Source organism: Anabrus simplex, chromosome 1 (genome assembly GCF_040414725.1).
Source record: "Anabrus simplex isolate iqAnaSimp1 chromosome 1, ASM4041472v1, whole genome shotgun sequence".
Taxonomy (NCBI): Eukaryota; Metazoa; Arthropoda; class Insecta; order Orthoptera; family Tettigoniidae; genus Anabrus; species Anabrus simplex.
Window position 1 is genome coordinate 1,083,637,008 of NC_090265.1, and position 24,038 is coordinate 1,083,661,045.

A 24,038-nucleotide genomic window follows, 5' to 3' on the forward strand; every position below is an offset into this window, starting at 1 on the left:
CTCTCTCAGATCACAAATGTCATATAGCCTATACTAAACTTTTGATAAGGTGGAAGTGAGAAAAAGTCAAATGCTTTACATCAAAACTGTAGTGATCTGGAATATTAACAGATAGATAGATAGATAGATAGATAGATAGATAGATAGAGAGACAGACAGATAAATGTCTTTATTGGCGTAGTTAAGGCCATTGGGCCTTCTCTTACACTAAACCAATTAGTATACATTACAGTCATAAGTAATACTACCGTAATTAATACTAGAAGACACAATTAAAACACAATCAAAATACAATTGAAATAAAATTCTACCACAGTAGGACATACATACAACAGCAATAATAATAATAATAATAATAATAATAATAATAATAATAATAATAATAATAATAATAATAATAATAATAATAATAGCTAGTAATTATATTGTAGTAGCACGATCACTGAAAGGCCAGAAATTCACAGGTCACTCGCATCCTGTTGTACCTCTTAACGCTCTTTTAAATGACACTGTAGTTGGTATTCCTCCGACATTGTCTGGTAAACAATTCCATTCTCGTGCGGCAAACACCGAGAATGAGCTGTTATACGCGGCAGTTCGATGGTGAGGGATGATGAGCAGGTTGGATGTTTGAGACCTTGTATGTCTGTCATGAACATCTGAGAAGTAATGGAAACGCAAAGAAAGGTAAGATGGGGAAGAGATGAAGGAGAGACGAAGTACAATGGTTACGATGAACATGGAGTCGCGACCACTCTAATTTTAGGAAAGATGGTGACACGTGGTCATATTTTCTTAAACTGCATATATATCTCACACATGCATTTTGAGCGCGCTGTAGCCTTAGGAAAAATTGCGACCTGACAGCAAAGTAGAAGTAAAGAAAATATTAAATTAAACTGATGAAACTAACAAAATTGGGGATATATTAGCTATGTAATCATGGGAGAAATGGAATCTGAAGAACACACAGTTCAAAAAAGAAAGACAATCATATTGGTATTTGTGCACTTTTTTCTTTTCCGCATAATTAACCTTACTGGCGAGAGCTGAAGCAGATGTGCAACGAGAATATGCAACTAAATTCACATCTTGTATTTTGCTAGATATTTTCATGGGAGAACAGGAACTCAACGAAACATTCTCACGGGATAGCTTTTTACCACTGTGAAACAGCTACTTGTTGACAATACATTTACAAAAAAAAATAAAGTTGACTCCCCCCACCAGAACATGTAGAAATCCATCTGTAAAGCACAGTGTACTGTTCACTCAGTCTTTGCACTGACTGACGAGTTTCAGGCTGAGAAAGAAGAATCTATTCTCGTAGCGTAGTGAGGTAGTGGCAGTAACATTGTCAAATAGCTTCTTGTCGTTAAGCTACAATGGGTGAAAGTTTTGAATCTGAAAGAGAACTGGGGTATTGCTGTGTTGAAATATGTGTGAAAGCACCTAATCTCTGAACATGTCCTGACAGGGTCTGACAGAAGTTATGAAATTGTAGGCAAGGTAGACCTAGTATGTTTCTGTGAAAGTATATTAGTTTTGAATAAGAATGGAAGAGCTTCTTGTCTGGCTTCTTGTACTGAGGATATGAGGACAGCAATAATTGTTCAGAAATGAGATTGGCCTCTAGACCCCTCTCCCCCCCCCCCACACACACACACACACACTTTGCGGGCCTATGATGTCAACTACAAACAGTAAAGATGACAAATTACAGTCTTGTCTAACCCCTGTAACTACTCTGAACCAAGAACTCATTCTACCATCAATTCTCAGTGTGGTTCAATTGTCAAAAAAAGTACCTCAGATAGCCTATAATAAACTACCCTTGATCACATAATTCTTTGGTCTGGCAAACATCTGTTCTCTTGGTACAATGTCATGTGCCTTTTCTTGATCTATGAAACATAAGCAAATTGTTGAGGAATGTGAAGACACGTTTGTACCTATAAAGGGGGTAAAGAACGGTAAAGACCCACTATATTATAATAGAGAAGTAAAGAGACTAAGAAGGAGGTATAGATTGGCTCACCAGATGAAAGGAAAGGATGATAGACATAAAGCTGCCAGTCAGTTTGATATGCATTGCATGTAAGCTTTGGGAGTAATTCTTTCTGATTACATTAAGACATGTTTGCAAAATTAATAACTGGTTCAATAGAAGGCAGTTCGGGTTCAGGAAAGATTATTCCACTGAAGCTCAACTTGTAGGATTCCAGCAAGGTATAGCAGATATCTTGGATTCAGGAGGTCAAATGGATTGTATCACGACTGACCTGTCTAAGCCATTGGCTATATTTCTAGAAAATAGATCTGAGAGAATCACAGTAGGCGAAGCTTTATCTGACCTTGTAATAATTAGGAGGGGAATTCCTCAAGGCAGTATTAGTGGATCTTTATGTTTTCTTATATATATAAATGATATGAGTAAAGAAGTGGAATCAGATATGAGGCTTTTTCTGGATGATGTTATTCTGTATAGAGTAATAAATATGTTACAAGATTGTGAGCAACTGCAACGTGACCTCAATAATGTTGTGAGACGGACAATACACAATGGTATGATGATAAACGGGGTTAAAAGTCAGGTTGTGAGTTTCACAAATAGGAAGAGTCCTCTCAGTTTTAATTGCTGCGTTGATGGGGTGAAAGTTCCTTATGGGAATCATTGTAAGTACCTAGGTGTTAATATAAGGAAAGATCTTCACGGGGGTTATTACACAAATGGGATTTTAAATAAAGGGTACAGATCTCTGCACATGGTTATGAGGTTGTTTAGGGGCTGTAGTAAGGATGTAAAGGAGAGAGCACGTAAGTCTCTAGTAAGACCCCAAATAGCATATGGTTCCAGTGAATGGGACCCTCACCAGGATTACTTCATTCGAGAACAGGAAAAAAATCCAATGACAAGCAGCTCGATTTGTTCTGGGTGATTTCTGACAAAAGAGTAGCTTTACAAAAATGTTGCACAGTTTGGGCTGGGAAGACTTGGAAGAAAGGAGACGAGCTGCTCAACTAAGTGGTACGTTCTGAGCTGTCGGTGGAGAGATGGCGAAGAACATTAGTAGACGAACAAGTTTGAGTGGTGTCTTTAAAAGTAGGAAAGATCACTACATAAAGATAACGTTGGAATTCAACTTTCCAATTTCGTTGCTATCATTTAAGAAAAGGCTAGGAAAACAACAGATAAGGAATCTGCCACCTGGGTGACTGCCCTAAATGCAGATTAGTAGTAAAATGAAGGTCGTATGGCTTTTAGTGCCGGGATATCCCAGGACGGGTTCGGCTCACCAGATGCAGGTCTTTCTATTTGACTCCCGTAGGCGACCTGCACGTCGTGATGAGGATGAAATGATGATGAAGACAACACATACACCCAATTACACCTCATCTCGTATATTAATCAAAGAAATACCTTGACAGGTATTGCAATCCTTCCTGTTCCCTTGCATACAGACAGGTGTAATTACAGCTTTCATCCATCAGAAGGTGGTGGTGTTTAGGCCATCACTCCACAGACTGGTTTTATGCAGCCCTGCATGCCAACCTATCCTGTACTAAACTTTTCATTTCTTTGTAACTACTACATCCTAATATTCAGGTCTTGGGCTAATCCTACTGTTCTTACTCCCAAAACTTCCCTCAAAAATTAACTGAACTAGTCCTGGATGTCTCAAGATGTGTTCTCTCTCTTCTTCTAGTCGAATTTCGCCAAATCATTTTCCTTTCACCAGCTTGATTCAGTATCACTTCATTCATGATCTGATCTACCCATCTGACCTTCAGCATTTTCCTGTAACACCACATTTCAAAAGCTTCTATTATCCTTCTTTATGAGCTAGTTATTGTCTATGTTCCACTTCCATACAATGCCAAGCTTCAAACAAAAGTTACAATTTGCTTTACGTCGCACCGATACAGATATGTCTTATGGCGATTATGGGATGGGGTAGGGCTGGGAGTGGGAAGGAAGCGGCCGTTGCCTTAATTAAGGCACAGCCCCAGCATTTGCCTTGTATGAAAATGGGAAACCACGGGAAAACCATCTTCAGGGCTGCCGACAGTGGGGTTCGAACCCACAATCTCCCGGATGCAAGCTCACAGCTGCGTGCTCCTAACCGCACGGCCAACTCGCTTGGTAAAACAAAAGTCTTCCAAAACATCTTTCTAATTTGTTTTTGTTTTTTGGTACTTCTTTAATGTTGCACTAATATATCAAAGGTTTTCAGCGATAGAAGGATGGGAAAGGGCTACAATTTGGAAGGTGATGATGATGATGATGATGATGCTTGTTGTTTTAAGGGGCCTAACATCTAGGACATCGGCCCCTGATGGTACGAAATGAGACAAAATGCAATGACAAAATAAAAATCCAAAATCCTCCACTGACCAGAATTCAAAGCGTGAGGACGAAAAATGAACAGATAGATATGAAGTTAAAACAATCAGTGGAGACGACCCGCAATGCCTCAGTCTCAGAAACTGACGGAAAACAATAGTAATACTGACCAAGGGACTGTTTCTATAGCTCAATACTGAATCGATGATGCTTGCAAGCTAAAGGGGTCCAAAATACAGGTCATCGGCCTCTCATAATGGTAGTTATCGCTTGGAAAGTAGAACCATGGTATTTGACATGGTGCGGTACTAATCAAAAAGTATCGTAAACTCGCGGTATTCCACACATTATGGTACTACCCACAGGTAATGAAATTTGATGTAATACAGACCTATGGTGTTTCACACATAGCGGCGCCATTTACAGGCAACGCAAACCTATGGTGTTCATCACATAAAGATACTAACCACAGGGACTCGTACTATCCTGTGGTGTTCCTCATATAGTGGGTACTAATCATAGGCTAGCCTGAACCATGGGTTCTCTCATCCCATGGTGTCGCTCATATAGTGCTACTAATCACAGGTACTGTAAAAGCCGTCGCGCTCTCGTTTGCTACTAATCACAAACCTATTTGGTACCCAACATAGTGGTACTACACGCACGTAAAAGCGACCCATAGTGTTCCCTGTGTGGTGGTACTAATCACAAGTAGTTTCATGGTTCTACTTTGATCATCCCTTGGTCGCCCCTTTTAGTTGCCTCTCACGACAGGCAGGGGATACCATGGGTGAATTCTTCGTCTGCACCCCCCCACCCACAGGGGGTAATCTAGAACATTATTGGACACGCTTTGTTTACTAGCAGTACAAACAAGATCATTAGGCAATCTTTATTTTGCTAGTTGCTTTACGTCGCACTGATACAGATAGGTCTTATGGCGATGATGGGAGAGGAAAGGCCTAGGAATGGGAAAGAAGCAGCCGTGGCCTTAATTAAGGTACAGCCTCAGGAATTGCCTGGTGTGAAAATGGGAAACCACGAAAAACCATCTTCAGGGCTGCCAACAGTGGGGTTCGAACCCACTATCTCCCAGATGCGAGCTCACAGCTGCGCGCTCCTAACCGCAAGGCCAACTCGCCCGGTATTTGGCAATCTAGTAAGTAGATTGCATCAATTGATAATGGACTTTTGAGGCACTATATTATTTAAATGTGTTTAGGATGGATATTTCTAGACTACATCAATAGACCTGTTTGTTTTTAACTGTAAAGCTAAATGTAAATGGAATATAGTTAACCAATAGAACCTTCTTGAAGTTCATTATGTTGTATTTTTCCATCAAACTAGTGACTCAATCTTTGTGAACAGATCTACCTGTGTTTTATTATTAAATTTTAATTTGTGACATAATCAAATATAGAACATTACGATTCTATTATAACTTCGTTGAGCCTCCATCTGTACTCTCTGGGGCCCCCATTCTAGAGTTGTACCCCTGATACAGGTGTCAATAAATGCTTACCTTTCATAGTAGCCTATTATACTGAATTTCCTTAAATGATTATGAAACTTAAAAAGGGAGTCAAGTGTCTTGCAGAATCAAAGAAATTAATAAATAATCAGTAAACCTAAAGGAAGCAGTTGAGGTCTGGGGAGTGGCAAAGCTTTAGAGGCTACTCCACAATGTTAGTAACACGAGGTAACACTATGTGACCCATGTGAAGTGACTGTCCTTTGTCTAATACATAGGTTTCCACTAGTACCGCTGAGGTAAGTAGAGGTGAGTAGAATAGCAATGCTGCCAACTGTTGGTTGTTGGTTTGATATGACTACACATTTTTTCCTTGCCGTGCGGACAGTATGCACCGCGGCGATAGAAAAGAGCCTCTCGAAGGTAGTGTGGCACCGTAAGGGCCACTGTTCTCATGACAGAGATTGGTCTGGATGTGCAAAGATAGGTTACTACTACTAAATCACCTTTTCTCTTGCCGTGCGGACAGTATGCTCCATGGCGATAGAAAAGAGCCTCTCAAAGGGAATGTGGCCCCAAATGAGCCACTGTTCTCATGACAGAGATTGGCCTGGATATGCAAAAATACGTTAAAGCTAATAAATGACCTTTATTTCTTCCCATAAGGTTCGAGATTAAAGGAGGAATTGAGAAAATGTAAGGTTACCGTCCGATGTCATGACACTTTCAAATTCCGCGGGCCTCTTTAGTCTTTATTCTATTGTCGTGGTTGGTAACGTCGACCAATGCCCGCGATCCTTGGCAGAAGCAATGGATAATGGCGCCTGGACCACTACTTTAGTTTATAAAAGTAAATATACTTCTAGGGGCGGGCAGGTTGGTCCCTGGCAAGCGTATTGAACACATCTCTTTTCGTCAATCATTTTTAGGTGAGAAGAGCAGCATTTAAAGAAAATATGTAATAATCCTTGCAGAATAGTCTCTAACTTTCTACCTGGAGAGTGACAAGTGCAAGAGTTTAAATCAAGGTTCACAGAAAGTGAGGCAAATTAGTCAAGTCGCAAAAAAAGATCTTACACTAGGCATATGGCCATCTACATTCCTGTGTTTGAGATATGCTCCCACCACATTGGGTAACGAAGAGCAATACTTTTATACGAGATTCATTTTCTGGGAGACATTATTTGAGCTCAGGAAGTTGATAAAACATCTAATGGTGATGTGAGATCAGTGGCGTCTAAAAGGAGGTAATAGTTAAATTGCCTCCTTTTAGAACACCAAATCCTACATAAAAATACACTTTGTGCTACAAACAAGTAAGTTATACTAACTAATGCCACAACTTCTTTGTGGTTCTTAAATTTGCATCATTTGCACAATGTTAAGAGCCTACACATCGAGGCTTGAACCATGAGCCTCCAAATCAACAAGTCAAACTTGGGTAAGTACAAGCATATTATTGATTGATGACTGCTTCAGAGGACAATAACACAAGGACTTTTATTTCATGAGGAAGGAAGGAATGAAGGCTTCAACCGCAAAGAATGAAGGTATCAAGTAAAGAAAGCGAAGAGCAGAGTAAGAAAGGAAGATGAAAGATTCTGCATGTCTTGAAAAGGTTAACCCTAAATAAAGAGAAAACAACAATAATGATTAGCACATTAGATCGTGCAACTTTCTGAGAGAATGAACGAAAAAATAATAAACCGAAGATCGATATTATCAATTATATACAAGGCATTCAAACTAAACACTTATACTTACATGCAAAACAAGCAGGCTTCGTCGTTTTCTCCACAAACGCTATTGTTCGGGCTCGAGCACTTAGAATGTAGGATATGGCTTTGTTTGTATGAAACTTGCCAAGAATGAAAAGTGTGTTCTTCAGAATTGACAGGTAAACGTTGAATGTCAATACCGGCCTTGTTCTGACCCAACATAATTTGAGAATGAATTAGTCACTCACTACTTGGCATTACAGGTCTCCCTGGATAAGGTTATACTACACTTACTATTACACAAATAATAATCAGTAATACTATCAAACAATATGTCTCTCAAACATGTTTTATTTTTCTTCAAAACCAAATACACTATTGAAAACTAATTCAAGGACGCCTTATTACTTCAGCTCTGTAAATAAATATTATTTACCCTCTTCAAAATAAACGAATATGCTTCCATGCCTGTTATTATCAATTTGTGCTGCTCTCTATACAGAAATCTTAAAACACAAGCATTATAACAAATGATAAACAAAATATTTCCCGGCAAATTCGAGTGGAAGAAAAGTGGCTGAAAGGTGTTTTAGCTTGAAAAACGGGGTACTTCGGCCTTAGTGGTCAATAGTTTAGTAATCTTGGTTGGTGTAAAAAAGGAAAGGTGAAAAACATAAAGCGGATAATTACTGGCCAGTCAGCTTCACATGTATTGTATATAAGCTCTGGGAAAGCATTATCTAATAATAGATTTATTGCGGCTATAATAGCCATTGATCAGTGGCGGCTCGGGCTGAATCATATTGCCGAAATTGCTCTTTCTCTTCCGGCGCATGATGAAATTCAGGCAATACTAAACGAAAATAGATTACATATCCTTTGCATTTCTGAAATCTGGCTGACTCCTAGCAAATACAGTAGAGACAATACGCGACACTTACGGATTTAGCCTTGTTAAAATGTGAGACAATTCGACGGTGGCGCTCCTAGTGGCTTGACCTGAAAAGTCGCGCTAAATTCAAATATCAATGGAAATGCATATACGAAAATGGATAAATTAATTACGTCTAGAAAGAAAGTATTATTGAGATATTAACTTCCAAACTGCTAAAGCAATTCTGGATAAATGAATGAAGAATTTTTTAAAAGGTTATTATTTAAAGACTGAAATTAGACATATAAACAAGGTATGAAATGGACTGCCGTGAAATTGCTTGATCTTTCATTTATGCATTACTTTTTTTCTTTAGCATTCCTCCCTGAACTTTTACGGATAGATTTATATTTTTTTCTCATTTAAAAAAAACATTGTAACATCACATTAGAACACTTGTCAATATAAATATCGGCACATTCCTTACACACATGATGCAATGAATTAACATTTAAAAGCTGGACAATTTTCCTCTTAACATGAAGCCTACTAACAGAAAGAAAATCTATAAAATCCCGGCTTTAATCTGAGAAGAGGGATAAAAGAAAGGAAAGTATGAAAATGTTGTCGATAGTGTTGCTTTGAGGAATATTTACGTACAATTAGAGTAAAAATGTAACATACTCTTGGCTGTATAGTCGAGAATTTCTAAAGTCGCTGGCCTGGAAATGATCTGAACGGATCTTATAATTCTTATATAAGCGTAACATCCCTTCTTTCTTGTACACTTTATCCAAATTACTTCTGTGACATTTCAAAACCCACAGATCACACCTACAACAACACATCGGTATTGAAGGTTAACTGCTGCACTATACAATAAAATATGCGTATTATATTTTAAGCCAGTTAAAATATGGGTCGAGCAGGTCAGAAGATTATGAAGTACTATAAAAATCTCTTTGTCACTGGAAGAATATATATGCAAACACAATATTACTTACATTTTCTTGTCACGACGGAGGCGACAAAAAGACCGCGCATTCTTCTCTACTTTATAGTTACTGCAGCCAAACACACCACATACCTTTCTCCTCATGTTGAGAGGAGATATCAAGGAATGACACACGCTACTATTTAATTATGTCAACTCACTGAAAACGCATTAATAACACCAAAATCTTCACACACAAATACACGTGCTCTTATGACAGAATCAGTAGTTCTCAGGTCTACCCGCTAGACAGAGCTCTAATAGCTGTCCCTCGATATCTCGCTGAGTGTCGCGTATTGTCTCTACTGTATTTGTTCCTAGCATTCCGTCCTCCATAATCGAAATCGATCGGTATGATCTAACACGTTTCGATCGGTCGGCTGGAAGGCGTGGAGGCCGGACAGCGATTTATTGTAGAAATGACTTAAAGAGCCGGGTTTATGTACATCATCCTAGAGTGTACGAACGCGGCCGGAGTTTATGTTCGTTGAAGTACATATTAACAGACAAAAGGTGGCGATTTCCGTAATATTTATAAACGGCCTGGTGTAACAGATATGACCGAACTAGAATCGCATTTACTAGACTTCCAGGTCATTTATGAACACATAATTATTATGGGTGACTTTAATTCTAACCTGATTAATACGACCGATGATAATAATCAAATAGTAGATTTGTTTAATACCTATAACGCGACTGCTCTCCCGCTACAACCAACGAATAACGTGTATGCAACTATCCGTTTATCACACGCACTTATCGATTTCATTTTAACGAACAACTCAGGTAAAGCAATAACCCATGGACAAATCCCTGCACCATCTACTTCGATCCATGGCCTTTTTGTCCTGTTCCCTCAAAGTACTCAAATACAAACCTAAGTAGCGTACATAAGTGTCAGAAATACGAAGGACATAAACTTGGATTACTTGAATTATGACGCTTATCAAGTACCGTGGGACGATGTACGGAGTCTAAATAACACTGACACTAAAGTTAACTTGTTTAATACGATGGTAAGGAACGTATATGACAGACATGCTCCTAAACGACGAATAAAGGTTTCTCGCCCTTCTTGTCCATGGTTAGATTATGAAACCAAGAGAATGATGGCCCATCGCGACTCGTTACTTCAATATTATAAACAAACCCTAGATGATACATACTTCGAATCTTACCGCATCTTAAGAAATCGCAGAAAGCAGTAGATCAGAAATAAAAATGTAGATATTTTCCAGAATTTAGCTAACAACTTAAATTCTAATCGCGCATGGGACCAACTTAGAGCCCTGGGAATAGGAAAGCATCAAAAGAGACAGACAAATCCTGACATTCCACTTGACAAACTGAACGATTACTTTAGTAGAATAAGTATTCAAACTACCCCAGTTAACTGCACCAAGTCATTGCCCTCCCCTCCTGCCAATCCACCGTTCACATTTCACAGTGTCACAGAAAATCAGGTAAAAAATTAAATCAAAGGCTACAGGTGTAGTGATATTCATATTACTTTTGTACATAACATTATGGGTACTGTTCTGTCTATTCTGACGCACATTCCGAATTACTGTTTACTAAACGGAACTTTCCTTACTCTTTGGAAAAAAAGCCAATATAATACCGGTACCTAAAAATGGAGACCCACAATCATCCTCTGATTACCGTCCTGTGTCCATACTCCCTGCGCTTTCTAAAGCCTTTGAACGTTCAGTATATGAGCAAGTTCTGGAATATCTAAATAAAAATGCTCTTTTGGACCCTATGCAATCCGGTTTTAAGAAGGGTCACAGTACCGCGACTGTACTATTGAAGGTATGGACACACGACTGCTCGCTATATTTATTCTTCTTGTCTTCAGTAGCGCCTTTGGCACTATAGAAATTCAGAGTATGATAAATCAAATTGAATTACTAAATTTTGAGCCAGCTGCGCTGAAGTTTTTAGTTCTTATTTGAGTGACCGTCAACAGCGGGTAACAGTAAACGACAATCAATCAATCAATCAATCAATCAATCAATCAATCAATCAATCAATCAATCAATCAATCAATCAATCAATCAATCAATCAATCAATCAATCAATCAATCAATCAATCAATCAATCAATCAATCACTACTGATCTGAATTTAGGGCAGTCGCCCAGGTGGCAGATTCCCTATCTGTTGTTTTCATAGCCTTTTCTTAAATGATTGCAAAGAAATTGGAAATTTATTGAACATCTCCCTTGGTAAGTTATTCCAATCCCTAACTCCCATTCCTATAAACGAATATTTGCCCCAATTTGTCCTCTTGAATTCCAGCTTTATCTTCATATTGTGCTCTTTCCTACTTTTAAAGACACCATCCAAACTTATTCGTCTACTGATGTCCTCACACGCCATCTCTCCACTGACAACCCGGAACATACCACTTAGTCGAGCAGCTCGTCTCCTTTCTACCAAGTCTTCCCAGCCCAAACTTTGCAACATTTTTGTAACGCTACTCTTTTGTCGGAAATCGCCCAGAACAAATCGAGCTGCTTTTCTTTGGATTTTTTCCAGTTCCTGAATCAAGTAATCCTGGTAAGGGTCCCATACACTGGAACCATACTCAAGTTGAGGTCTCACCAGAGACAAGTATGCTCTCTCCTTTACATCCTTACTGCAACCCCTAAATACTTTCATAACCATGTGCAGAGATCTGTACCCTTTATTTACAATCATATTTATGTGATTACCCCAATGAAGATCTTTCCTTATAATGCCCCTAAATGGAAAAATGAATCTTAGTGGTGCCTCAGGGTAGTATTCATGGCCCCTCACTTTTCTGTATTTATATTCATAACGTTCCATCTGTGATAGGAAACAACACACGCCACCTCGATGAAGACGATGTTCAAATTTATCGACACTACAAGACGTCAGACTTAAGTGAAACAATTGAAGATATTAACATTGACCTCCGAGGACTTAGTGTATATGCACAACGAAATTCTCTTACACTAAATGCCACAAAAACTCAGGTAATCATAATAAGATCACGAAAATTACTGAGCTGCTTAAACAATGCAACTATCCCACATTCCTACTGAACGGTAACATTATTCTCTACAGTAAAACAGTTAAAAATTTCGGCGTAATTATGAATGAAACACTTGATAGGTCTGATCACACAAAAGAAACTCGTTAATAGTTTTTGGAGCGCTTCGCCCTCTTAAACGGCAGAAAGAAGTATTTCCGTATGAGCTAAAGGCCAAACTAATACATACACTGGTTCTCCGTATTCTTGATTATTGTGATGTTGCCTTAATTCACTTGACAAGGGAACAATCACTTAATTCACGAAATTCTCTTACACTAAACGCCACAAAAACTCAGGCAATCATAATAAGATCACGAAAATTACTGAGGTGCTTAAACAATGCAACTATCCCACATTCCTACTGAACGGTAACATTATTCTCTGCAGTAAAACGGTTGGAAATCGCGGCGTAATTATGAATGAAACACTTGATAGGTCTGATCACACAAAAGAAACCCGTTAATATTTTTCGGAGCGCTTCACCCTCTTAAACGGCAGAAAGAAGTTTTTCCGTATGAGCTTAAGGCCAGACTAATGCATACACTGGTTCTCCGTATTCTTGATTATTGTGACGTTGCCTTAATTGACTTGACAAGGGAACAATCACTTAAACTTCAACGAGCACTGCACTCCTGCCTGCGATTTATTTTCAGTATCAGGTATGATGTTCAAATCACCCCACAGTATCAGGCTCTCTCTCGGCTAAAGCTTGATAAACGTCGGCAGCTACATATTTGACTGAATGGTTGAAGTATAAATGTGTGCACGCCTGAGGATTAGTTAGTATAAGCGCTTTTAATATTAATTTAGCTGGTAATTTATTGAAATTCATTTTTAATTCAGCAATTTTTATTTAGTTTTAACTATTTTAATTATTTTGGCATTTTATTTTAGATTTTAATTAATATGTGGTTAAGTGTAAGAGAGGGCCTCAAGCCCTTATCGCCACTGAAAGAGGCACTGATATATAAATAAATAAATAAATAAATAAATAAATAAATAAATAAATAAATAAATAAATAAATAAATAAATAAATAAATAAATAAATAAATAAATAAATAAATAATTAGGCGTGAAAGTTTTGTTTCAAATTCAAGACGTAAGTTAAGTTGCACGTTTGAAAGTGATTACGTCGTTTAATACGGGCATAAACAGGAACATTTTATGCTCATGTACAACATCATTTGCCAGTTTTCTTCTGTTGAGTCTGCAGTTTCATCAACGCACACCCAAATGTTCTCATTTTCGTACGCAACTCTCGTATTTCCTATTGTTTCTTCGTAGCAGTTTGGAAGGTAGAGTTTCCTTAAAATCGATTCATCTGGCTAGAGGACCGATTTTATGTAGGCCCTACTTCAAAGAAAAAAATTAACTTCACTTTGAATATAAGTTCTTCATAAATCCGAATAAAATTCACATTATGAAGATCTATGAAGAAATTTACGAATGTCTTGAATACGTCTTTAAATTTTGTGGAGCACCTCGGCAGAAAATCTTACATACAGTTATAGAATGTCCTGAATGATCCTATCATAGAGATATAGAAGATTTCCTGGAGGCCTCCCCATCATCAATTCAATGCACTGATGACCTGAATTATAAACAGGAAAATTATTGCGTAACAGTCGTACGATAAGTACAGCGTTTCACACATTACTGCAGCTGGTTATTTACACTAAATTGTACTTTTGACATTGTAGCGGGCACATTAATGTAACGGGATTCACTTAACAAATCATCCTCAACTGAACGAACTAAGATCCCCCACCCCGTATCAAGAAAGGCGAGTAAGGGTAGACAAACACTCAACTGAACGAAGAAAAGTAACTTATGTCTTTTACATTTGGAAGGACAAAGGGGGAATCCCGTGATCAGCGGGATTTGAAAAGGGAGTTGGTTCTTCCCCAGCTGTTATTTCCACGCAGTTACAAAACATGACATATGCAGGCCCTTAGTACATAGAAAGCAAAAATGCATTAAACTAATAAATCTAGTATATTACTAAAAATGTAAAACATATGTGTTAATAACTAATTAATGGCGTATGGCCTTCGGAGAGGACTGGTGCAGATCTTTCGAGTTGACACCTGATAGACGACGTGGCCATCTGTGAGAATGGGGACCTATCTGTGATGAGTTTTCTAATGCTTATGACGGCACACACACACACACACACACACACACACACACACACACACAGAGAGAGAGAGACCTCAAACCATTGGAATCAACTAATGAAGGTTAAACTCCCAGATCCGGCTGGGAATCGAACCCGAGGCCCCTTGGACCAAAGGCCAGCATGCTAACCGTTTAGCCATGGAACCGGATATAAATCATTTATATGTACAGACAAATTATTTAAAATATGCATTTATCTAAAGATCCGTTCCCTGCATATAAATCGCTTACTGTGTCCGATCCTCTTGTGCTACCAAGGAATTTTCAAGATTGAACGAACTGATTTCGCCAAATTAACTGTAACAAATACAATATGACTTACTGCACAGGACTTCAGTTTTCTTTCATAAAGAATAAATATTAAAGATATGTCAGACTTTGGCCAGGTACAAATAGGTCTTGAGATCTTAATATGTGTGAAACAAAATGGTTTGTTGTAAGCATTCTTTCATGCCAACTGACTAACAACGAAATTTTAGTTTCCAAGATCAGATAAAAGCATGGTGTCTTGCACGATAGTAGAACTGATTGAACACGGACAAAAAATACTACCATAGGTAATTAGTATGAGGTTCTCATCTTCATATTCAGACACCATACCACACCCCAGAAACACGCAATAGTGATTACATCCCTCCATATAGGGTTGGCGGCATGAAGGGCATCCGGCCGTAAAACGGGGCCAAATCCACATGTGCTACGCAGTTCGCACCCTCGGCCCCACAGTTGTGGGAAAAGTGGTAGGAAAAGAAGAAGAAGAAGAAGAAGTGATTAGTGTGAGGGGAATTAGCTTCTTACCTTCGCATTGATGATCGTTCACCATCTGAAAATACAACACATTATTCAAAGGCACATGAAAAAATAAATGAGATTGAGTGCAGTGTTTGAACATTTATTATCAACAGAGACTGTAAATCTTATGAGCAAGGCGAAGTTGACGTAGCCTTCTTGTGGAAGTCTCATTTGTTCAAGTTCTTATGACGTGTTTGGTCTTTCTGGAAAAGGAAGAAAATACACAATGTAAATGATCACAGTTGAAGAACGAAATTTTACGTGAATAATGCTGTCTGATTCTAATGTATTTCGATAAGCTCATTTCAGATTTGATATCCAGATTGCGATTTAATTAACTTTTCTAAGAAACGTACAGTATGTTAATAGAACATTCCTTCGGTTGCAATAATCGATCGTCTGGTCCACTGAACCGAAAGGAACAACCCTTCTATTATGCCTATTGGTTATTGGTTTTAAGATGAAACACCATTCCAAAACCATAGCTATTTCCATGCAGACAGGTCAACATATGTATTTGGAGTGAAATAAACACAATTTGTCGCACCTTTTCGTGAGATTACTATATTTTGACACCTTTTCCCTTCTGTTTCATGCTTCAGCACCTTTTTTTACCCAGCTTTTATCTCCGTTTTAGTCCGCCTCTGTGGTGTAGTGGTTAGCGTGATTAGTTGCCACCCCCGGAGGCCCGGGTTCGATTCCCGGCTCTGCCACGAAATTTGAAAAGTGGTACGAGGGCTGGAACGGGGTCCACTCAGCCTCGGGAGGTCAACTGAGTAGAGGTGGGTTCGATTCCCCCCTCAGCCATCCTGGAAGTGGTTTTCCGTGGTTTCCCACTTCTCCTCCAGGCGAATGCCGGGATGGTACCCAACTTAAGGCCACGGCCGCTTCCTTCCCTCTTCCTTGCCTATCCCTTCCAATCTTCCCATCCCTCCATAAGGCCCCTGTTCAGCATAGCAGGTGAGGCCACCTGGGCGAGGTACTGGTCCTTCTCCCCAGTTGTATCCCCGATCAAGAGTCTGAAGCTCCAGGACACTGCCCTTGAGGCGGTAGAGGTGGGATCCCTCGCTGAGTCCGAGGGAAAAGCCGAACCTGGAGGGTAAACAGATGATGATGATTTTATCTCCGTTTTTAAAATATTAAACAGACTTTTTCTCTTCTTGAACAGATTTTTTCTTTACTTGAACAGTTTTTTAAAACTTTGTAAAATAGAAGTCAACAATAGTTAATAAATGTTAAATTATAGTTTATGGAAACCACCAGTAATTCATATCCCAGCAACAATGGCCAACCTCACCAAGTATGGCCAACCTACAGCTGTGAAAACAAATTAAAATTTAAACACTGATGCTGCAACATTTTAAACTAAGTATAGGTTAATACTGGCATGACAGCAGTTGCAATTCGACTCGCGAGGTGAAAGGACACAGTGTGCTGAGCGGGTAATAAGTGTACGAGTGCGCTAACGTGGGAGTTTCAATTGATCTATATTCATTGCCTGACAAAAATGTTATGCACCCAGAAGGAGTGCTACAATATTATCCCATTTCGGTATATATACATACATACCATTGATGTGTGAGCAAATGATTAGATTTACAAGGATCTGTAATGTGTAGAACGCCCACCAGAGTACATTCGTGATGGCATCGTCCTGTTGTTGATAAGTATTTACCAGTCAACTGCTGTGAGTTAGTCAGTTAAGCAAGACGTGCAGAGAGGTCTACGTACAGTATGCAGCACCCGCGATGCCTCGCAGACGCGTTAGACAGCATATCCACCAATTGACAGCATTTGACAGAGGCCGCATTGTGAGACTGCACGAGGCTGGTTGGTCATATCGTGCTATTGCCAGGCATGTGGGCCATTCGGATGTCACAGTGGCACGATATTGGTCTCAATGGGCACATGAGGGCACCCAATCACGTCGTGCAGGTTCGAGTCGACCAAGAAACACCACCCCGAAGGAGGACTGTAGTATGGTGCGCCAAGCATTGCAGGATCCCATTACTTCAGCCATCCGCGAACATGTACTGGAGACTCTACAACATCCTGTGGGTTCCCGTACAGTGTCTCGACAACTCGCATCCGCCGGATTGGATTCCTACCACTCCATGCGTCCCGGTCGTTTGCCATTGACACCAGAACACGAACGCTTACAGTTGGAGTGGTGCCTTGCCCGGGAGGCATGGACAAAGGACGACTGACGTCGCATCATGTTGAGTGATGAGTCCCGCTTCTTCATAATCTCCGATGACCATTGTGTGCGGGTTTGGCGGCGTCGAGGGCAGAGGGCAGTTCCTGTCCATATTTTGGAAAGACACACATACATAATCCCTGGCATCGTGGTGTGGGAAGCCATAGGATATAGTGTTTCGGCAGACATTGACGGCACAGCGATACGTCACAGACATTCTGCGTCCGCAAACCCTACCCCTTATGGCACAGCACCCTGGGGCAATGTTCCAAAAAGATAATACACGTCCACACACAGCACGTGTGTCTATGGACTGCCTAGAGCTTGTTGAGGTCATATCGTGGCCAGCAAGATTCCCGGACCTCTCCATCATTGAACACGTGTGGAATTACATGGGAAGGGGACCCGTCCCAGTACCAACCTGCTGGATCTGGAGTGACAGCTGCAACAACTGTGGACGATCTCGCCTCAGGACAAGATCCAAAGGCTGTTTGACACCATTCCGAACCTCATAAGTGCATGTATTGAGGCCAGCCGGGAGGGGGGGGGGGGGGCACACTACTGACCTGACGCCAACATTGCACCTGTAACTGCCAACGGCCTTGACTCTTTCATCCCTTATTGTAATCTGTTCAATAAAAGCACATAGTCTTTCAACATATGTAGTTTCATTCAACCAGTCCTTCTCGGTGCCTAACGTTTTTTGTCAGGCAGTGTAGATGTGCTCTAGGCAGGCGTCAGGGAAGGTAGAAAGTGAAATCTATTCATATGGTGAACAATGGCTTCAACATCACGCAAATTGTATTATCATCAGTTGTGGTGATGGTGCTACTAGTGGTCGGTGGGTTGGAGTTAAACCCAGGCCCTGGGCTGTCCTGGGAAGATATAGAGAAGCTCAAGGAGATGTCAAGTGGAGAAGACCAAGGAAATGTTAAAGGACCAAAAAAAGGAAAAATATTTGAAGACCTTCATACACACAGAACTTAATGATATCAAGGAGAGCCTACTGCAGAATAAGAACGAGCTAGATGAAATGAGGAATAAAGACCTGAATTTAGAAGAAAGGCTAAGAAAATTCGAATAAAATGAACGGACACGGCTAAAGGATCATAGGAAGAGAAACATGAATCTATGGACTGGTAGAATCAGACGATGATAACTTAAATGATGTGTTAGACAGAGCACTTTCTGTAATCAGGGAGAAATTGAAGGTCGGGTGTAATGGGAGCGATATTGATAGTGCCTTTAGATTAGGGAGAAATATGGGAAGAAGACCAGTAAAAGTATATGTGGTATCAACTTTGAAGGCCCTAAAACATTTCGATAGTGCGAAGAGCTTGAAGGGAACAAAAATATGGATTAAAAATAATTAGATGAAGAAGAAACGGAAAACATGAGAACATTACGTTTTCATTAAGGAAAGGCGCGGCATTCGGGTCTGAAAGCATTTATCCGTGGAAGCAGACTTATAGTAGCTGGGGATTCTTGGGGTAGGATATGGACTGGTAATCAGCTACGCGAGCTGGAACATTGCCCTGGTGTGTCAGTTATACAAAAGGCCAGCGTCCTAGCGAGTGACTACAGCAGATCTGAGTCAGCGGCAATTTTGTAAAACAACAAAGTAGATACAGTGAGCTGGATGTCTTGGTGTTCGAAACCAGACGTCCTAAATCCAGGAAAACAACTCAAGAAGAAGAGGGTGTCTCCAAGATGCAGGACAACCCAGGGAGAAAAGAAAAGAAACGTAAGCCAGCGCTAAATTTGAAAGGTATTTGGTCTAAAAAAAGGGTTGACGAGGTCTGAGGAAGCCAGGGGTTTAGAAGAGGAAATAGCTCCCCAATTGTACAGTTAGAAAAAGCACAAAATACGAGAAGTAAGGCCTTGGCTTCAGCAGATGTACCCACGAATATATAACTAGACTGGGTCTTTGGATTAATAAATATCGAGGGTATATTGAGTAAACTGTGAAATTATGAAGTTAGAGATCTAATGCGAGGGATTGAGATTACAGGGATGGTTGCGGCTTGGTTGCCGGGAGGGGGGGGGGGGGGTACAAATACCGGATTTTAAGGTCTGGAATAGAACAAAACATACAAGGAGCCATAAAGGGCGTTACCCGTGAGGGATATCAGTGATCGTAAAAAATGAAATATGTAATCAGCTGTGGGAAGAAGGTTGTGGGGAAATGATTTGGGTAAAAATAATTAAAGGAACTCAAAGTAGGAGAGGGATTTTAATAGGTTTTGACTACAACCACCTATCGGGGTCCTCGTTTAAGGAAAACACTTCTTTGAAGATCTTATTGAAGTAGTAAACGAGATTAAATTAAAGAATGAAGCAGCGGGAATTGTAATGGGAGACTTCAATGAACGGGTGGGCGAAAATAATCCATTATGCGATGGATAAATTGATGAAATATTAATAGAAGGAAGGTGAAGTAAAGACAAAGAGTGTAACCAAAATGGAGAGAAATTACTGGAAATGTGCGCGATAGAGACATTGTAGATTTTGAAGGGGGCTGGTTGGGGATGAATCAGAAAACGTAACGAACATAGTCGAGTCAAGAGGGAGTGATATAGACCTAAAGACATTCAGGTAAAAAATTGGACAGCGTCTCATCATTTCACTGTTGCTATTCGATTACTGAGCGACGAAGGAAAACTGAAAGAAAACAACATTTTAACTATGAACAGAGAAAATTAGTAAGGTATAGTGAGGAAGATAAGAGTCGAATTTAGAGACTATTATAGGGGAAAACTTTCGAAATTTTGAGGTATTGAGAATATGATAGAGGATAATAACATCACTGAAGCAATAAGAATGATCAATAGAAGTAGCTGACAAAAGATGGTTGTGAGAAAGAAAATGGAAAATAAACAAAACTTACGGTATAATGAGTGTATAAAAAAGAAAAATGAAGTGATCAAGACATTAAAAATGCACAGAAATGAGGGATATCAGGACGTACGGGCAGATTATTGTATAAAGAGGAAGGAATACAAAGATTTAATGAACGAAAATAAAAGGAACTGGCAGGCCAAATTGGTAAAATTATTATATAAGTATTGTAAAGAAACACAAATAACCTTGTCGGATACACTCAATAAGATCTACGCCGGGATTTTGGTAATAATTATGAAAAGGGCGGAAGATTACTCTATACTCTCAGTGTACCAGTACACTGTCGGAAAAAATATCCAAACACCAAGAAGGGGTTGTGCTAGATTAACGAACGTTGGTAGGCCCGACGACTTTGCACATCAGGTTTGCTTTAAATACGGGCTGTATTATGCGAGAACGTTCGTTACCTGTGAGATTGGACGGAGTGACTGTGAGTGGGTCAAGAATGTCTTTACGACGAAGATGCCATTATCAACAGCTCACTGCGGTTGAATGAGGCCGTATAATAGGGCTATGTGAAGGTGGATTTTCCTTCCGCCCTATTGCAGAACGACTTGGCAGTAATGTCTCCACTGTGCATGCGTGCTGGCAGCAGTGGTCACGAGAACGTATGCTCGCAAGAAGACTGGGCTCCGGACGTACCCGTGGCACCACCGAGAGGGAGGACCGCCGTATTCGGCGTATGGTTGTGGCGCAGCGGACTGCGTATGCAGCAGGAATTCGAGTGGCGGTTGGCACCACAGTGACCCAACGAACTGCTCGAAATCAGTTACTTGAAGGACAGCTCCGAGCCAGACGCCCTGTGACATGCATTCCACTTACCCCAAACCACCACCGCCCGAGACTTCAGTGGTGTCAAGCAAGAGATCATTGGAGGATGGAGTAGAGGACCGTTGTGTTTTCCGATGAAAGCCGGTTCTGCCTTGGTGCCAGTGATGGCCGTGTGTTGGTTGGAAGGAGGCCAGGTGAGCGCCTGCATTCGACCTGGCTGCGGCGTCGACACACTGGACCTACACCAAGTCCTGGTCTGGAGAGAAATTTCCTATGACAGCAAGAGCACTCTCGTGGTTATCCCACGGACACTTACTGCAGATGTGTACGTCCGTCTGGTGATTCGATCTGTTGTGCTGACATTCATTAACAGCATTCCCGGGGGTGTTTTCCAACAGGATAATGCACGCCCCCATGCCGCTGTTTGTAATCCAACGTGTTTTACAGAGTGTCGACATGTTGCCTTGGCCTGCTCGATCCCCGATCTGGCCCCAATCGAGCACGTATGAAACATCATTGGATGACAACTCCAGTGTCATCCATAACCGGCATAAAACTGTCCCTGCAATGACCAACCAAGAGCAACAGGCACGGAACTCCATCCCACAAGCTCACATTCGGCACCTGTACGACACAATGCATATATGTTCGCTTGCCTGCATTCAACAGTCAGGCGATCATACCGGTTATTAATGAGCTAGCATAGCACATTTGCGATGGCTTTTCCCACACAGATATTAACCTGTAGTCTTGTACATTTAATTATTTAAATATGTTACATCGACAAATATATTGTCATAATTTCTACATTCTACATTCCTTATTTTATGTCCGGCTCCATGGCTAAAAGGTTAGCGTGCTGACCTTTGGTCCAGAGGGTCCCGCGTTCGATTCCCGGCCGGGTCGGGGATTTTAACCTTAATCGGTTAACTTCAGTGGCTCGGAACTGGGCGTGAGTGCCGTCTTAAGCATTATAATTCTTAGGGTCCATTCCTCATAGACGCGCAGGTCGCCTATGGGAGTCAAATTGAAAGACCTGCATCAGGACTCTCCGGAGGCCACACGCCATTCAAATTATTATTATTCCTTATTTCATGATGATTGGATATATTTTTCCGCCAGTATATTTATTAAGTGCCCAGAAGGAGTGGTCCAATATTATCCCATTTTGGTATACATGCATACCATTGATGTGTGAGTAAACGATTAGATTTACAAGGATCTGTAATGTGTAAAACGTCCACCACAGTGCATTCGTGATGGCACCGTTTTGTTGTTGATAAGCTGTTACCAGTCAGCTGCTGTGAGTCAGACAGTTAAGGAAGACGTGCACCAAGTACAGTACGAAGCACCCGTGATGCCTCACAGACGCGTTAGACAGCCTATCCACAAATTGACAAAATTTGACAGAGACCGCACTGTGGGACTGCATGAGGCTGCTTGGTCGTATCGTGTAATTGCCAGGCATGTGGGCCATTTAGATGTCATAGTGGGCCGATGTTAGACTCAATGGATACATTAGGGCACCCAATCACGTCGTACAGTTTCGGATCGACGAAGAAACACCATCCCGATGGAGGACCGTCGTATGGTGCGCCAGGCATTGCAGGATCCCATAACTTGGGCACCAGCCATCTTCGAACATGTACCGGTACTGGAGACTCTACCTCATTCTGTGAGTTACCGCAGAGTGTCTTGACGACTCGCATCCGCCGGATTGGGGTCCTACCGCTCCATGCGTCGGTTTCCATTGACACTAGAACACCAACGCCTCTCGTTGGAATGGTGCCTTGCCCGGGAGGCATGGACAGAGGACGACTGGCGTCGCATCATGTTGAGTGATGAGTCCCATTTTGGACTCCCTATTGGCCAGTGGGATGGGGCGTGTGTGCGACACTCTACTAACCTGGCGGGCGCCAACATTCCACCTGTAACTGCCAACGGCCTTGTCTCTTTCATCTTGTGTCTTGTAATCGGTTAAAGCACATGATCTTTCAGCTTATGTAGTTTCATTCACTTTCAACCACTCCTTCTGGGTGCTCAACGTTTATGTCAAGCAATGTATATTGCAGCAATAGACCTTCAAAAAGCTTTTGATTTGGTTGAGAAGGTGGGCTGTTGTTGCGAAGCTGGCTAGGATAGGGATGTCAAATAAAATGATTTAAGCCATGGAATAACTATATGCAGAAGTGATATGCTCGATTAAAGCCAATGAATATTTAATGGTAGGAAGGATACATTCAAATATTGGACTTACGCAGGAACGTAAATTATCACCAATATTGTTTATAATTTTTATTAATGATGTAATGGACTACCAAGGGAAGGAGGGCAGGGAAAGCCCATCTTAAACAACAACAAAATTCCTGGCCTAGTTTTCGCAGACGACATCCTTCTGCTCTCACTAACATCAGTCGGTAGGCAAAACAGTCTTAAGAAAACTGCTGCACATTGCAGAACATGGAATTTGAAAATCAATATCAGGAATACAAAAGTAATGGTTTGTAAAAGAGGTAAAAATTAAAGGAAAACGAAAAGCGCTGATGGTTAGAAGGTACAGAATTAGAAATTGTCAGTAAATTAGAATATTTAGGAAATATAATAACATCGAATGTGATGTGGAAGGAACAAATAAGACGAGCTAAAATTAAAGGATTGGCCTTTGTATCAAGCACAAGATCTTTATGGAAGAAGATGCCAAATATTGAATACAAGCTACACAAACATATT

General features: G+C 40.6%; 1 protein-coding gene across 3 annotated transcripts in view; it reads right to left on the reverse strand.

Moving 5' to 3' along the window:
- Window positions 1-8,014, reverse strand: part of LOC136876250 (TIP41-like protein) — a 34,009-nt gene extending 25,995 nt beyond the window's left edge. Inside the window, exon 1 of one of the 3 annotated variants that reach the window (XM_067150046.2) lies at window positions 7,584-8,014. In XM_067150046.2, coding sequence (XP_067006147.1) covers window positions 7,584-7,759 — 176 coding nt within the window. In that variant the 5' untranslated portion in view covers window positions 7,760-8,014. The remainder of the gene's footprint in view (window positions 1-7,583) is intronic. The other 2 variants (XM_067150063.2, XM_067150055.2) reach the window with 2 other exon arrangements.
- Window positions 8,015-24,038: the final 16,024 nt, after the last annotated feature.